Genomic DNA, 17,062 nt, shown 5'->3' on the forward strand with positions numbered 1-17,062 from the left:
GACTACATCACGCGAATACAGACTGTGGTGAATCAACTCAACCGAAATGGTGAAACGTTGACCGATGCATGAGTTGTGGAGAAGATTTTGAGAACATTAACCGACAATTTTGAGAGCATTGTGTGTGCGATAGAAGAGTCAAAGGACCTAACGACGCTCACAGTCGACGAGTTCGTTGGTTTTCTCGAGGCACACGAGCAACGAAAGAAGAAGAAGAAGGAGGAAAGACTCGAGCAAGTACTTCGAACCAAGGCGTCGATAAAAAACGAAAACGTACTCTATCATCAAAATTCTCGAAGTAGAGGACATGATGGAGATCAGGGCCAAGGACAAATAGAAGCCAATCAACAAGGACAAGAAGAGGAAGAGGATCAAGAGGTAGATGCGCAAGACGTTATTCATCCTCCTCAAAGGCTTACAAGAAGCATGTTCAAGGCCTTAGGAAATAATGGACAATTATTTTCTTTATTTGTGATATCTTTGGTAGATGGTGCTTAAGAGGGAAACATAAGAAACCTCTTTTGTAAAAGCATCCTTATTTGTAGTTTAGAAATATTAGAAGCTTAGGGGGGTGTGAACTTAGTAAGGGATGCTAGGGGGAGTGTAGATATGAGTTAGGAGGTGCCAAACTAGGAAGGAAAGTCACACTTCCTTCATGCACTAGTTGGCGCCGAAGTTACATGTCATTTAGGGGCACATTTGCATTTGATTAGCTTTGCATTTCAGCACCTTATAGGCTATAAATAAAGGTGCTTAGCTTGTACAAATCAGATTTGGAATTTGAAGTAAGAAAACTCTACTCAATTTGAGAGAGAAATTGGAAGAGCTTTGGTGCCTTCATCAAGTCTTATCTTGGGTGTCAATGGTGAACCTCAAGTGGCGGCAACACACTAATCTTGGAGTATCCACACTCTAAGTGGCGTGATCACTCACCTATTCTTCCATCTCCATAAGTTTTCTATTCTCATTCTTTGTTTCTTCTTCATGTTCATGTTCTAGCTTACTTGTTCTTCAATTCTGTTCGGTGCCTTTGCTGTATTTTCAATTCTGTTTGGTATTTTCCTTTCATTGGCTGAATTCAATTGTTGTTTCTTCAATTCTTGTGGTTGTGATTCAATTTGACAATACATGGACTTCCATGTGAGCTTTGGTTCGGTGCAAAGTCTTGGTGAGTTTTGAAGTATAACTTGATGCAATTCTAACTAAAGTGCCAATTCATGACCAACTCAAGTTGTTCCTAAGAATGTCAAAGAATCATGTATTCTTGCTATTGCATTCACATCAGGACATGTTTGGAAATTGTGGAAACGGTCAAGGTGGTAAAGGCAGTAGTCATGAAGGGTACTATAAGGAGAAGGAACAGTAGAGCCAACCAAATTGGCGTTGAAGAGGACGTGGTCGAGGAAGAGGCAGACGATCAAATTACTCCAACATCGAGTGCTACAAATGTCACAAATAGGGTCACTATGTGAAGGATTGCAACTCCGACAAATGTTATAATTGTGATAAAGTGGGGCATTTTGCTATATAAAGATAGAAGAGGCCACCAACCTAGCCTTGGAAGATGAAACGAATGAAGGTGTTCTCTTGATGGCTCAAGATGAAGTCAACATTAATAGTGACACTCTGTGGCACCTCGACTCGGGAGCAAGCAACCATATGTGCGCTCATAATTACCTATTCAAAGAGATGCAAAAGATTGAAGATGGTCATGTGTCATTTGGAGATGCATCAAATGTGGAGGTCAAAGGCTGAGGTACGGTTCGGTACTTACAAAAAGATGGCTAATTGGGTCACTCCAAGATGTTTATTACGTACCAGACCTCATGACCAACATTTTGAGTATAGGGCAACTCACGAAGAAAGGTTACTCAATATTTTTAAAAGATCGGCTACTACACTTGAAGAACAAGCAAGGGCGTTTGGTTGCGATAATCGAGACGATAAGAAATCATATGTACAAGTTAAATTTAAGAAGCATACTAGAAAAATGTTTGGAAGTCAACATTGAAGATAAGGCATCGTTATGGCATCTTCATCATTGGTCACCTACATCATTGTGGTTTAAAAGAGTTAGCGAAGAAGAATATGGTGCACAGGCTACCCAACATGGACTACGAGGGAAAATTTTGTGAAGAATGTGTGCTCAGCAAGCATGTGAGAACCTCGTTTCCAAAGAAGGCTCAATATTCGGCTAAGAAACCTCTCAAATTGATTCATATCGACATATGTGGACCAATTACTCCAAAATCCTTTAGCGGTAAAAGGTATTTCATTACTTTTATCGATGATTTCTCACAAAAAGCTTGGGTTTATTTTCTAAAGGAAAAATCCGAGGCATTCGAGGTGTTAAAAAAGTTCAAGGTGATGGTGGAAAAGACAACTGATAGACAAATCAAAGTTGTACGATTCGATAGAGGTGGCGAGTATGCTTCGACGACTTTCATGAAGTATTGCAAGGAGCAAGGCATAAGGCGATTTCTAACTGCACCGTACACTCCTCAACAAAATGGTGTGGCCAAGAGGAAGAACCAGACCATTCTCTACATGGTTCGATCAATGCTTAAGAGAAAAAGATGCCAAAGGAATTGTGGGCGGTAGTTGTGCAATTCGCCATCTATGTGCAAAACCAATGTCCACATGTGAAGTTAGATGATCAAACACCACAAGAGGCTTGGAGCGGACAAAAGCCAACAATTTCTCATCTCAAAGTGTTTAGTAGTGTGGCTTATGCACATATACCAGACCGACGAAGAACAAAGCTTGAAGACAAAAGGAAAAGGTATATTTTTATTGGGTATGATGAGAAGACAAAAGGATACAAGCTCTTTGATCCGATAAGCAAAAAGGTGATGGTGAGTCGTGATATGGGAATAAATGAAGCAAGCGAGTGGGATTGGAACAATTATTAAGAGGTTATGATTGAGGTTGGAGAATCATTAGTCGTTGCACCGACAAGTATAAATTCCAAAACTACTGATGATGAAAACGAACCACGACAACCTAAAATGCGAAGTTTTGCAAAATTTGTATGATTCGACTAATGAGGTACATCTTGTATGTCTTTTGGCAGTTGCAGAAAATATCAGCTTTGAAGAGGCGGTGCTAGACAAGAAGTGGCAAACTGCCATGGATGAGGAGATTAAAGCGATTGACCACAACAACATATGGGAGTTAACATAATTGCTAGAGGGAAGTAAGCCCATTGGTGTGAAGTGGGTATTCAAGAAAAAGATGAATGCTCAAGGCGAGATAGAGAGGAACAAGGCACGACTCGTTGTGAAGGGATACAAACAAAAGGAGGGAATTGACTACGATGAGGTGTTTGCTCTGTTATAAGAATGGAGATGATTCGGTTGCTTATTTCCCAAGCGACTCAATTTAAATGGCTGATATTTAAAATGGACGTCAAGTCGGCATTCTTGAATGGTGTGCTTGAAGAAGAAGTCTACATCGGACAACCACTTGGGTACATGAAAATCGGAGAAGAGAAGAACGCACTTTACAGGTTGAAACAAGCACCGCGGGCATGGAATACTCGTATCGATACATACTTCAAGGAGAACGAGTTCAAGCAATGTTCTTACGAGCAGGCTCTTTACGCAAAGAACCGTGGAGGTAACATGATATTTGTTGCTCTTTATGTTGATGATCTCATTTTTATGGGTAACAATAATGAGATGATAGAAGAGTTTAAAGGCAGAATGTGACAAAATTTGACATGACAAATTTGGGATTGATGAAGTTTTTCCTTGGTTTGGAGGTTAGAAAAAAGAAACGAGTATTTTTGTATCAAAATAGATTTTGAAGAAGTACAAGATGGCAAATTGCAACCCAATCTCAATACCAATGGAACCAGGTTCAAAACTCTCAAAGTTCGATGGAGGAGAACGTGTCGATGCAAGTAGATACCGGAGTTTGGTAGGAAGCCTTCGTTATCTCACATGCACGAGGTCAGATCTTTCATTAAGTGTCGACATCATAAGCCGATTCATGGAGGAACCGGTTCACTCACATTGGAAGGCGTTGAAGCGAGTCCTACGTTACATCCAAGGTACTGTATCACTCGAATTGTTCTACTCAAAAGCAAAAGATTACAAGTTGGTGGGTTAGTCTAACAGCGATTGGTGTGGAGACATAGATGATCAGAAAGTACATCGAGATATGTATTCTTTATAGGCAACACAACATTTTCATGGCTTTCCAAGAAGCAATCGATCGTGACGCTATCGACGAGTGAAGCTGAATATGTGGCAGCATCTTGGTGTGTACGTCATGCGATATGGCTTAGAAACTTGTTAAGCAAGATGGAGTTAAACAACCAGGTGCAACCGTGATTCAAGTTGACAACAAATCAACAATTGAGTTGGCAAAGAACCCAATGAAAGAAGCAAACCCATTAACGTTCATTTTCACTTTATCCGTGATCATGTGAAGAAAGAATGTGTGGAATTGGTGCATGTGGCAAGTCAGGATCAAGTTGCGGATATCTTCACAAAATCGCTATCGAAAATACTTTTCGACAAATAAAAGAATAGGATTGACATGATGGATGGTAGAAACATTTAAGTTAATTAAAAGTTACTACAAAATAGTAGAATGGGAGTTTGGATACGTGAAAGGTCAAAAGTTGTGAGTGGGATTTTAATTATGTTGTTAGTGGGGTTTTAAGGACACAATGAAGATTTTTCTAGTAGAACTTCCTAAAGCCTATACATAGGATGCTCTCTCAGTTGTAATTATTTACCAAAAAAAAAAATACAATAGAGAGAAATACAAGAAGAAGAGTGTTTCTTTAGAGAAAATCCAAGTGTGAGTGGTTGTCTGTTTTTCATGTACAAAAGTTTAGTCTTTATTTTATTTTTTTTGGTTCCTCTCTTTGTACATTGTTTTTTGTTTGTTTTAAATTCTCTCTTTAGCTAGACCAATGAGTGTACTGTTTGTATATATTCAGAGCCTATGCTTTGAATTCTATAGAACCCTAAAAGAAATATTCATTCTCATATCATTAGCCTTCCTTTCTCTCTTTTGTGTTAAGCATTAAACCAAAAGTCGTCACCAATTTTGTTTTGAAATTTGAATGGTCAATAATTATAACCTTTAATTCAAGTTTTGAATGTCATTTATAGTATGATTATGAATGTGATTTATAATATAGGATTTTTCATAAAAGATGAGAGTATGGATTATCCCTATTATAGCTTGGTGTTGTCAGTAAGGATATCTATGATTTCCTCCTGTTCCATGTTAAGGTCAATTAAATATTCAGATTCTAGATGTCAAACCATTGTATAATATCTTCAAGAGAGTTTTCGTTATAACAAACACTTGCACAAGTCAAAGAGATCGTCAGAGATCGGAGGGGAAGCCCTGTTGACAATATACTATTCTCTCAACAGCGTTGAAAACTGGTCGAATGAAGTAATGTGTCTGTCGGGGAGACTGACGAACCAGTCCAACGCCACGCCTGCTAGCGTACTCATAAATAGCTTACAGTACACAACTTCGGAACCTCCTCAAAGCATCATCTGGGTGTAGAACGCCGTGATATGCGCTTCAGGGTCCTCTACTCCTGTGAGGGTGACCTTCGGGCCCAAGGACGTGGGTAGTATCACGGTGTCCATGATCACCTGAGAGAACGGCATGGGGGCAGCCTTAACTGGCAGCGGCGAGGCTCACTTATCCATAATACGATCTCCTACGTTCTACAAATTCCTACACAGTTCCTCATTGGTTCTGCGCAGCTCTTCCTTGTTTGCTTGCGATCTGGCCAGATCAACCTTGAAACGATCATGGTCGACTCTGGACGTTGCTACCGCCTCCTAAAGGGCGCATATGGTCTCCATGAGCTGCTGCATGGAGACGTTGTCCCCTCCTGAGGGCGCAGCAGATCCTTGTCTCGTGCTCTTCATGTTGCTGGTGGCACTCAGCACGATTGCGGATGAGACCTAGTTTTATCGAGCCCCACAATGGGCATCAATGTTCTTGTCGGTTGACCTAATATCCGGTTGACTCGAACGACAGTCTCTGGCCCGCCTGTCTTCGCCTGAGAATCGAACCTTCTTAGGTTTAAGGACATTTTCCTGCAAAGACAAAAGGGCGCCCTAGCGGCCGTTTGCACTCCGACGCTCAAGTCAGTAAGGGCTAAAGAAACATTAATGTGTATAAGCAGTTTCAATCTTAGAAATGGTGTACCTTGCTAGGGTTATTACCACCCTATTTATAGGTTGTATCTAGGGTTACTTCTGCAACGCTCCCACATCTCTTAGTAGGCTTAGGGTTCCTGGGAGAATTTCCTTGCGCCGCTATCACACAATCTTAGCGTAATTTGGCGCATAGGACTTCCCTTACCTGGAGTGCAAAGACTTAACAGCATAGCCACCAAGGTACCTATTCACGTACCAGCGCTTGCGGCATCATCTGTTATGCGGGTAACCTAAGTATACACGTGTCATGCATGCAGTCTTTTCCTGGAAACCCTAACTCTAACGGGCCTTAGCGCCTCCAAGTAACACTTGCTTATACCGTACCCAAATGTACCATACACATCCCATGATGATTCTCTCGTGACTTAGGTTTCTTCTAGTATCGGGATGTTAACCCATGTCTTTCTCTCAGACGGATGACTGAGGTCTGACCTGTACAAAAATACATAACTGGTTGAAGTAACTACATTTGAAATAAGAGATCCGTGCAGTTGTGTGGTTTCATTAGGAAAAATAGAAGAATGAACGGCCATTGGCGTAGGTTTCCCATTCATTCTTCTTCTTTGACGACCGCTAATGAGTAACCCTAGGTTCTTGATGTAGGTTTCCCATATACTTGCTTTTTCTTACAATTATGATGTTGATTTGTGTAACCCTAGGATGGTTTTTCTTCTTACATGTTGATTTAAGAGGATGCTAAGTTCTTGAATGATTTTGATACTAAGTTCCTTGTTGGTCATTGATAGAGGACTGTGAATATCTTAGCTTTGTGAGGTTGGATTTTAGTAGGATGGTCTTTTAAGTGGATTTTAGCAGGATGGTCCTTAGTTTTCTAGTAGTGGAAGCATAGTTGAATCTCTAATGTCATTATATTATTGACCACCCGAATACAAATAGTTCTTTACCTGACATGTTACGAATAATTTGTGTAAAAAGGGTATAAGTGAATACACATTGGATTACTGAGAGAGTTAGGAGTAACAGTGGTCCTTTGCATTATTCAAATTGTTTGTGGTAGGCAACAAGAATCAAATTCCCCTCAACACCTTTCGAAAATGATTTCTGCTATTTTAATATACCTTCTAAATTTTGATTGCACTCCAGTGTTTTTCAGTTTCCACGAAGTTTCAATAGTTGACGCTAGCTAGCTACCATGGCAATTTAGAGTTTTTGTCCCAAAGCACATTCACAAAAGTAGAAAAAGGGTGTGTGTACTATACATTCATTCATTCATTGACCCTTCTCCATCACACTTCCATGCACCAAGTGTAAAGAAAAAGCAGCTAGATATCTACGGTAACAAGAGCCCTGTGAGATCACAAATTATTATATATGTAAATTGAAAAGATGTTCATGTTGTCAAGTAAATAGTGGTGGAAATTCAGTTGTATGATATCAGCTAATAATTTCTCCTTTGTGTCAGATATTAATTGTTGCTTACATTATATATTACATGATGGAGCATGCATTTACGTTGTCTTCACTAAAAAGGGACATGAATTTCTCTTCTGTCTCAGCAGAAGGTGTAAATGATTGCATGTTTCGAACATAGCCAGAGGGTGCCCTTTTGTCATACACCCCAGAGGCATGACGATATGTCACCACATGTTGTGGAACATAGGGCCAAAACTCAGCTCTTTTCTTCCCAGTTCTCTTTACCCTATTCAACACCTTGTTTGGATCAACACAACCATTCACTGTCACCCTGCTTTGCTTTCGGTTTATCTCCACAGATTTACGTAATGCTACAACACATATCTCAAAAGCTTAAGATTTATATGTTAAGTACTAAAATGTTCTTTACAAAAGCATGAATATTGCACATGTGCAGCAGACCTTGAACTGAAATTCAACTTTAAGAGGATAAGAATTCAAATCTCAAAACCCATTAGGGTTAACTTAGTGGTATGAAGAGTTTAATAGATAGTTAGTGTGAAATTTTAGGTCAGCCACGACTGCTGAATACATTATTCAACACATTATATATGCAAGGTATCTATTTGTGTTGAAGGTGATGTGAATGTATTGTGGATGGATGGAGATGATGGAAGACCAAAAGCTAACTGAAGGGGAAGACCAAGTTAGTCAGTAAGGGGTATTGAATTGCAGTAGGTCTCAATAATGCTTCTGGTGAGTAATGGGGTGTATATTGTCCTGTTTTTGGTGTTTTGTAGTTGCTGGTTGGGATGGTTGGGGTTCTAGTTTTGGTTGTTGTGTGGGACAATTTTTGGTAGCTATGAGGGCTGGTATTCTAGGTTTGTAGTAGTTGCTACCTAGCCATTCCATGGTTGTAGTTAAGCAATGTGACAAACTACAAGAGAAGAGGAATCTCACTTTCTACACACATCTCAATACCTACCTTTCACGGATTTCAAACCTATTCTTTGTCATCTTCCCTCTATTCTCTGTCTATTTATGTTGCTTCCTGAATTCTACAGGTCACTTATTCATCTATTAATATAGGTTTTTTTAATAAAAGAGGCTCAATTTTCTTCATTTTTCTTATTTTTTATAAAATTATATATAAAGTAAGCAGTGTCAAATTAATATAATTCCTTACATATCAAAACAAAATTATATTAAAATGATAATAAAAATGTATTATATTTGTACAAATTTATATTGTTTTAACAATGAAATCGTGATTGTAATTTTTCAAAACCAAACCCATTTTTAAAAAAAATAAAAGTTGACACTTTTTCTAAAAATTCCATTAAGATGTTATTGTTATTATTATAATTATTAATTAATTTTTAAATGTTTTGTGTGCACTACACGTGGAGTAGTCTAGGGAATCTTTCTCCGGGCCCACATGTATTTAAAAGTAGTACATTTCATATTTAAAATTGTCAAGATGTTTGTATATGCAGATTGTCAAAAGGAGTGACGATTGCTTAGTGAAGAAAATAAGAGAGAAAAGTGACCGACCGACCAAAGATTAAGATAATAGTTATATCAGCCTTTTTTTTTTTCAAGACAACAGTTACTTATGCATTAGATAGATAGTTAAGCTAGAATGAGAGTTGAAAAAAGACATGGTGTGAAATAATTTAGTTTGTAGTTATTATACAAGTGGTGGAACTGTGAGCATTGTTTGTATTTGTAGAGTTGATGTGTCTGGTGTGTTCATGTCCTCACTTAGAATATGTGCTTCACTTATTCAGACCTATGCATGCATTTGTCTTGTTTTTAATCTGCGATGGCGAATGTATGCACTTATGAATATTTATATAATGATGATGCACTTTTTTCTTAGAGTAAATTTCTGCAGCATTAAAAGGGTTGATAGAGGTTTAATTTTTTCGTGTCTTTTCCTTCCTCTTTTTTTTCATTGGTTTATGTGGAAACAAAGAGAGATAGAAGGTAAAAAAGAGCAGTAATTAAATTGACTTTTGGTCTTCACCTTCTGAACTACGTTGGAAGTTGTTGCTTCCCCATAAAGTTCTTTCTTTGTTGGATTTGGGTTCAAGAAGAAAAGAATAGAGATTGAAATTAACAAACAATGGGTTGGGAAGAACCATTTTACACTCTCTTAACCAACTCATTCACCCCCCTTTCATGGTAAATCCAACACTTTCTCTTTTCTTCATTGCCAGTTATTTCAAAATTTAGCTATAATCAACCAAATGTAACCGTTCTGTTTCAATTTTCTTAGTTCTTATTGTCTTACGTTTGTGTCTGTTTTGTTTTTCTTGCATATGCAGGCCTCCGTTTAGCTTTATTTGTCCATTGTAAGAAACTGCTATCAGTACTCGTAAATATGATGATGTATGTGTTCCTAATTTTTTTTTTCAGGTTTGTTTCTGTTCGTGCAATGGAGAGTGACTCCCATTCCAACAACCAGCGATGCCTTGCTTTTTGGGTTATGTTTTCCTTGTCAATGATCATGGAAAGGGGACTTTCAGTGTTATTGAACAAGGACTTTTTTCTGCTGAGAATTTAATTGATAATTTGAGAAAATCTAAAGTGTATTTTGTTTACATTAATCATTAAACTCGCCTAATTGTTAATCAATTTTTTTTCATTTTTTATTAACTTTTATACTGTCATTCCATAGTTTCCTCTTTGAGGCTTTAAACTCCAATATTCTCTTCCATAAAGTATATAACAAGTCATAGAGCAATGTGATAACACTCACTTCTATAGAGTACAAGTGGTCATTGAGCAATATGATCACAATCACTTCCATAGAGTACAACTGGTCTAAAACTTTCCTTTAAGCTTCGTAGGTACTTTGTGATCACAAATATTTTGAGTTGAAAATCACTTTACAAGTCAAAACTGATTTCACACCATTATGGTATGGTATGATGGTTTTGTTTGATAATTCTTATATATCATTACTCATAGAGCGGTGTTATATTGGCTAATAATTTCATCACTACTATATACATATATTCTATGTAGAAAAATGGATCGAAGATGGATGTATGAACGACTTAATCCTTCAAGGAGACTTAGCAAAAAATTCATTACACATATTTAATAGAAGGTTGTCTTGTTCTATCATACGTCCTCATCCCTTGATGAGCTACACTCTTTCCAATTTAATTTGATCATGTTCCAAAGCCTAAAGGATTTTCAAAACCTACGAAACAGACTTTGACAAACACATTGAAAAGGCTAATTTATAAAATGGCACTGAGACACTTCATATATATATATATATATATATCCCCATGTATGTATATATAGAGAGAAAGAGAGAGATAGACTCAAATGAAATGAATAATGTACATAGAATCTAAAGTGATAATCAATACTTACTCCTTGTATATTCATCTTCTTATAATAGTAAGCCTCAAAAGAATATTAGTGAGTACTCATTATTTTGCAATGAAAGAACTATCTTTTTATAAAAGAATCTTAATAAGATGAAATTATAACTTAGAAGAAAAGGTATATTTACCTTTCCAAATCAACTATTTTTTTCCTATGATAATGAGTTTTGCTAGAAGAGGTGAAAAGACATTAGTAGTTTGATGTCCTTCAAAGTGGAGGTGCTAGCGAGGAGTAACTGTTGAAAATGTATTTGCCAATATGGCACTTCAAGAAGGAGGGGTGTCTTTGCTTCATAGTTCAAAGCTTATTTCATCTTTTGAAATTTTTAAGCTGAAGGTATTATAAAAATAGTTTATTAGCGCATGCATATTTTCAGAGAAAAATATATCCTTGGGAAGGTCATTCATAGTTGCTCAAAATTGCCAAGAGATCCATTTACATTCGGATGAAGCATAACACATGTTCATCTCTCAAGAAATGGAGCATGATTTGTCATGTTTCTTTCTTAAAATAGTGGTTTTTTAATTGTGTTTCCCTATATATGCTGCAATGTTTGATTTTCTTTACCATTCATTTGTGTTCTGATAGTGCATTGGTGTATTATTTGTGTTGACAGACTACAACAAAGAAGAAAATTTCTTCTGCTTTCTCGTTTCCTGCTGAACTTGATATGCGGCATAGAATGTCTTAGCTGTCTCAATTCGACTTGGTGTATGACTCGTCAGCTGTATTGATTGACAAGGGAACTGGTGTTAATCATGGTCATTACATTGCTCATATTAAGGATGTAAACACTGGGCAATGGTGGGAATTTGATGATGAGCATGTTACTAATTTGGGTTGTCATCCATTTGGCGAAGGGTCTTCAAATTCTACCTCTAAATCCATCAAGACTGATGCAATTCATTCTAATTGTTCTCAAGCGATAGTAACTGACAGTAATGGAAATGGTTTGCATCCCTCTCATTCAAAATCTTCACTTGTGGAGACATTTTTGTCTAGTGATGCGCACATGTTGATGTACCATCTTAAACATACAAAAAATGTTGGTGAAATTGGGAGTGTAATTTGTGATGCTAAGCATGATGAAAGAGAGGGTGTGGAAGTTGCTTTGCAAAATGGTACTTCTCTTGCATCTCATCTTTATAATGAGATTCAAAATTTCAATGCCTCATATGATGAAGCTTTTCAGGAGTACAATAACAAGAAAGAGTTGGAATTGGGTCGTATTACTGGAAGGAGACAGAAGGTTCGATCTGTTTTAGCTTAAGCTCCTGTTCAACCAATGGAAAAACCATTTTATTGGATTTCTAGCAAATGGCTTCGCCAGTGGGCTGACAACATTATTCCAGTGGTAGTGCTTTTCCTTTCAAACAATTATTAGAATCAGGTTAATTGATGTATTAGTATTTTATAGGAGGCTTACTTTGCAAGGTATATGCAGTCCTCTTGACAACTCGTATGTCTAATGCTCACATGGGAAAGTCCTAGTTTCAAAGGTTACCTAAATGAAACGAGTGTCTGCTAAAGCACGGGATACCTTGTTCTCCAAGGTAACTTTTTGTTGGTCTCCTATTACATATTTTTTGTGGATTATTAATTATCTACATGTGGTATAGTGTTGTTAAGTTTTGTTTGGTGTTCAAGATATGATAGGATGATACTGGGATAAAAACAACTTACGATATGAATATGATAGAATCCAAGCATGATAAACTTAAGCTAGTCAAATGTTTGGTGCACCTCAGGTAATTAGATAACTAAATTATGTTACCTTTTCCTGTATTCAACATGGACCAAATAATGGTAAGATATGATAAAAATCATGTTCAAATGACAAAATTACTCTTCCATTAAAATTACATATAGTTTCTCATATTTTATTGCTTTCTAACTTAGTTCCTCCCTCAGAGGATAAGAAATGCTTTGCACGGTTAACAATGATTATGTCTTGGGAAAGGTCAAAATTGACAAGCAACTCTTTCAACCTATTTTTATGTTTTCAGTTGGGCAATACTGGTAGGAAAGATGAAAAGAAAATTTACAAGATGTAGTGGAGATAAATCTAGTTCTATAAGTGAACTTTAGAAGTTGGGGGAGTGGTTGTGTTGCCCATGACCACATTTTTTATTGGTGATGTCTGTAAGGAATCTAGTGTTTATTGGGGGCTGATGGAACATAAACTTTCTTAGAAATGCTTATGTGAGGAGGAAAATTCTGTTTACTTAGCTAAATTAATTACAGTTTCTGGTAAGAGTAGAGGTCGATGTTATGGCACTGCAGACTTGGCTTTCCAGATTCGCCATGGAGTGTCTTCCCTAACTCAACCTTCAATACTTGCTCCTTCCAGTGATTACTTTTCTCATAATGAACAACTTCATCAACAAGTGATGCAAGCAAATGAAAAAGCCGATCAAGCAACTCAAATAGCTGCTCAAGCAAATGTGCAATGTTGGAGGATAAAATAAAGTTCATGGAGAAAAAGTTAACCATGATGATGGAGCGACAACAGGGTGACACCTCAACAAGCACAAGTCAGCTTCACCCTCACTATGCTCGGAACTTTGATGATCAACCCCTGCCTTGAGTTCATCATTTTGTAAGTTTTCTTAAAACAATATATGTGTATGGTACTATAACTTGCTTTTCCTTGTATTAACTAGATTATGTTTCATTATAAAATTTCTTTTGGAGAAATTACCTTCATTGATGTCGCATACTACTATTGATGAAGTTTGATAATGTACAAAATAATCAGAAAGTAGAAGTTTATTTTCCTTTGGTGGGTGATTAGATAGTAGCAGATACTGATTTGTTGTAAGCAGGGTAGGCTTTAATAGCTCAACTTATGATTATGATTATGATTATGCTGGGGGGAGTTAGATATCATGAAGTAGCTGCTAGGATTATGATGGTTTTCTGCTGCAGTTTTGGTGCTGGTTTTGCTGGTTTTTATGTTGTACAAATACTGGTTTGCTGCAGCAGTTTTGGTACTGCTTTTTGCTGGTTTTATGTTGTATAAATATTGATGTTCTGCTGCAGTTTTGGTGCTGGTTTTATGATGTGCAAATGCTGATTTTCTACTGCAGTTTTGGTACTGTTTTTAGCTGGTTTTATGTTGTATAAATGTTGGTTTATGTTGCAGTTTTGGTGTTGGTTTGGTGCTGTTTTGATGCTGTTTTTGCGGCAGTTAAAGTGCATTTGATGTTCTTTTTAGAGCCTAGGCACTGTTGTTTTTAGGTTTAGTAGCAGGGTGTTAAGCATAGTTTGTTTGAGTGTGTGTCTTTGTTCTTTGGGAATGTTTGTAGTCATCTTTTATATAGATTATCTCTTTAGTTTTAGGCTCTTTCTTGTTATGTTAAAACAAGAAAGGTTTCAAACTGTTTAAGATTTAACTTCTCTAGGTTGACATGATCAGAAAGTAGAAGTTTCTTGGAACCTTATATAGCTCAACTTCTGTTTGTCATCAAGTTACTATTTTTTAAAGCGTGTTTTATGTTTTTCTTGGTATTTTGAAGAGTGTGAAGGTAAGCTTGTCTTATCTACCAGCTCAACCTTAGTTAATTAAAGTAACTTTAGTTCAATTTCAATCAAAATATCTTCAATCAAAAACCACAGATATCACGTTTCTACCTTTGTATTTTTGTACAAAATTCCAAGTTTATTATCGTGAGCCTTGTATTATAAAATAATTTTTCTTGTTCTTTTCCGTGTTCCTAATAAAAAAATATTTTTTCTTGCTAATTTTAAAAACAATATTCAATTTTCAAGACAAGTAAAAAGTATAAAGAAAAATTTATAAATAAAAAAATTTTAGTAAGAAAAACATTTATTCATATTAGATTGCTTCCTAAAATAATTTTATCTTGAATAATTATATTGAAAAAATGAAATAGGTAAAAAATAGGATAAATGCAATAAGAAAAAAAGAAGTAGAGTAATTTAAAATTGATTTATTTTAATAAAAAAATAGTTTTCTTTTTAAAATTGATTTATTTCAATAAAAATATATTTGAAACTGAAATTCTTTCTGTGCTTGTAGGCTAAGCCTACACTTTTTCAAATAAAAAATATAAAAAATATTTTGAATATTTTGAAGGCTAAGCCCACGCTAATTTGTGGTCAACATGAAGGCTTAGCCTACACTTATTGTGTGCCCCTCGTAGCTAAACTCACTGTACTTAGACATTTTGAAGGTTTGGCCCACGCTAATATAATTTTGTGTGGGCTTAGCGTGGGTCAAACTCAAAACTTTTTATAACTACTTGGACATTTTGAAGGCTTGACCCACGCTAATATAATTTTGTGTGGGCTTAGCGTGGGTCAAACTCACAATTTTTTATAACTAGTTGGACATTTTGAAGGCTTGGTCCACACTAATATAATTTTGTGTGGGCTCAGCGTGGGTCAAACTCACAATTTTTTATAAATTTCTAAACTCCTTGTAGGCTAAGTCCATCCTTCACCTACGCAAAAAACACCCGCCATGTGTCGCCCACACTCGCCAATATATCTTTACGTCGAGTATATTAGCTTCAAAATTCTTATTAACGATATGCCGACGATAATCACCCTTTTGTGTAGGTTTTTCATACTTAACCTCCGTTTTTGGTCCACGATAATAAAACTTTTTTTTGTAGTGTTCATTCCAAGACATGTTGAGTGAAGCAGAGGAAGAGTTTGGATATGATCATCCCATGGGTGGTCTTACGATTCCTTGCAGGGAAGATGTCTTCTTCCAAAGCACAACTTCACACTTGAATAGACATCGAGTCTTGTACTATAGAAGTCTGATACAGAATTGAAGAGCCATTTTTTCATAGGCATCTTCTCAATTTCTAAACATAATTCGTTTCTTTGAGGGAAATGAAGAAGACGATTAATAGCACCTTTTTATATGTTCAATGACAGCGAATTAAACTACTGAAGAGGCCCTTTTATGTTTTTTGTTTTGACATTGCTAATATTATTAACCTCACCTTGTATAAGCAGGGTTTGTTTCTATATACAAAGGCTAGACTTGGCTGTGCTCATGAATTTCAACGCATATATAGAACACGTAGTTTTACAAGGACCAATGAGAAAGATTAACTTCAAATTATTTAAAAAATAAAAATAGATTGACAAGTCTAGAGGTATAGTTATCAATAATTAACATATTTGCTCCATAAGTAAAAGTGTCAAATTATAATGAATTTATTTGCTTATCAAACTTAAACAAAGAACATAAATCCATGTAAAATACATAAAGTGAATATTTGACTCTGTAGCTTGTTTTCATGTTTGCAAACTCCAGTCATTTGTTTTAAGAACTTGAAGTTGGAGAGTGGTAGTAGCTTAGTGAAAACTTTTACAACCTATTTTTCTTAGTACGTAGTTTATTTTGCTAAACAATCATCACAACCTCATCAAATATTAGTTTTTTCTATATTAAACTCAAAATTGGCGTAAGTTTTGTTTGGAAATTTGAATGACCAATAATTATGTTACCTTTAATTATAGTTTTTAATGTCATTTATAGTATGGTTTTAAATGTAATTTATAGTATAGATATTATTTATAGTATTGCTATTATAAGAGAGTATGTCACATGGAGAATCGGAGCAGGAGACATAGTCAGATTTTGGGAGGATGTTTGGGTTGATAGAAGTAATCTCAAGACTGCCTTCCCTAGGCTATATTCAATATCCTTAGATAAGGGACGTAAGGTGAGAGAGGTTGGGGTATGAGAAGATACAAAATAGCAATGGAGGTTAAGTTGGAGACGTAATAGGTTTGTTTGGGAGGATTAACAAGAAGAACAATTATTATGGAGTCTGGTAAATGTAAATTTGAACAGGGAGGTACAAGACAAAAAGGTTTGGAATGGAGAGGAATCTGGATGTTTTTCTATTAAAACAGCTTAAGAATGCTTGTCTAATTATGTCACAGGTAATGATAAAGATGTCTTTAAACACATATGGTTGTCTAAGGCGATGCCAAAAGTACTAACCACGGCGTGGAGGGCCCTTTTGGGAAGATTGTTAGAATATATGGCCTTAAACGAGAGGGGGGTGAATTGTTTAAGAAAGATT

General features: G+C 36.3%; 1 protein-coding gene across 1 annotated transcript; it reads right to left on the reverse strand.

The window, feature by feature from the left end:
- Positions 1-7,436: 7,436 nt before the first annotated feature.
- On the reverse strand, positions 7,437-8,095 carry LOC137833294 (heavy metal-associated isoprenylated plant protein 21-like). The gene is made up of 3 exons (XM_068641654.1): positions 8,092-8,095; positions 7,680-7,951; positions 7,437-7,514 (listed from the first exon to the last, which is right to left on the reverse strand). Exons 1-3 carry the CDS (start codon positions 8,093-8,095, stop codon positions 7,437-7,439), a joined length of 354 nt encoding a protein of 117 aa, XP_068497755.1.
- Positions 8,096-17,062: the final 8,967 nt, after the last annotated feature.

The sequence above is a fragment of the Phaseolus vulgaris genome, chromosome 6 (assembly GCF_000499845.2).
Source record: "Phaseolus vulgaris cultivar G19833 chromosome 6, P. vulgaris v2.0, whole genome shotgun sequence".
In the NCBI taxonomy this organism is placed as follows: Eukaryota; Viridiplantae; Streptophyta; class Magnoliopsida; order Fabales; family Fabaceae; genus Phaseolus; species Phaseolus vulgaris.

Coding starts and splice junctions, on each gene's coding strand:
- LOC137833294 (XM_068641654.1), bottom strand. Junction 7,515..7,679: donor CCCTTTTTAGTGAAGACAAC/GTAAATGCATGC, acceptor GTGATCTCACAG/GGCTCTTGTTACCGTAGATA.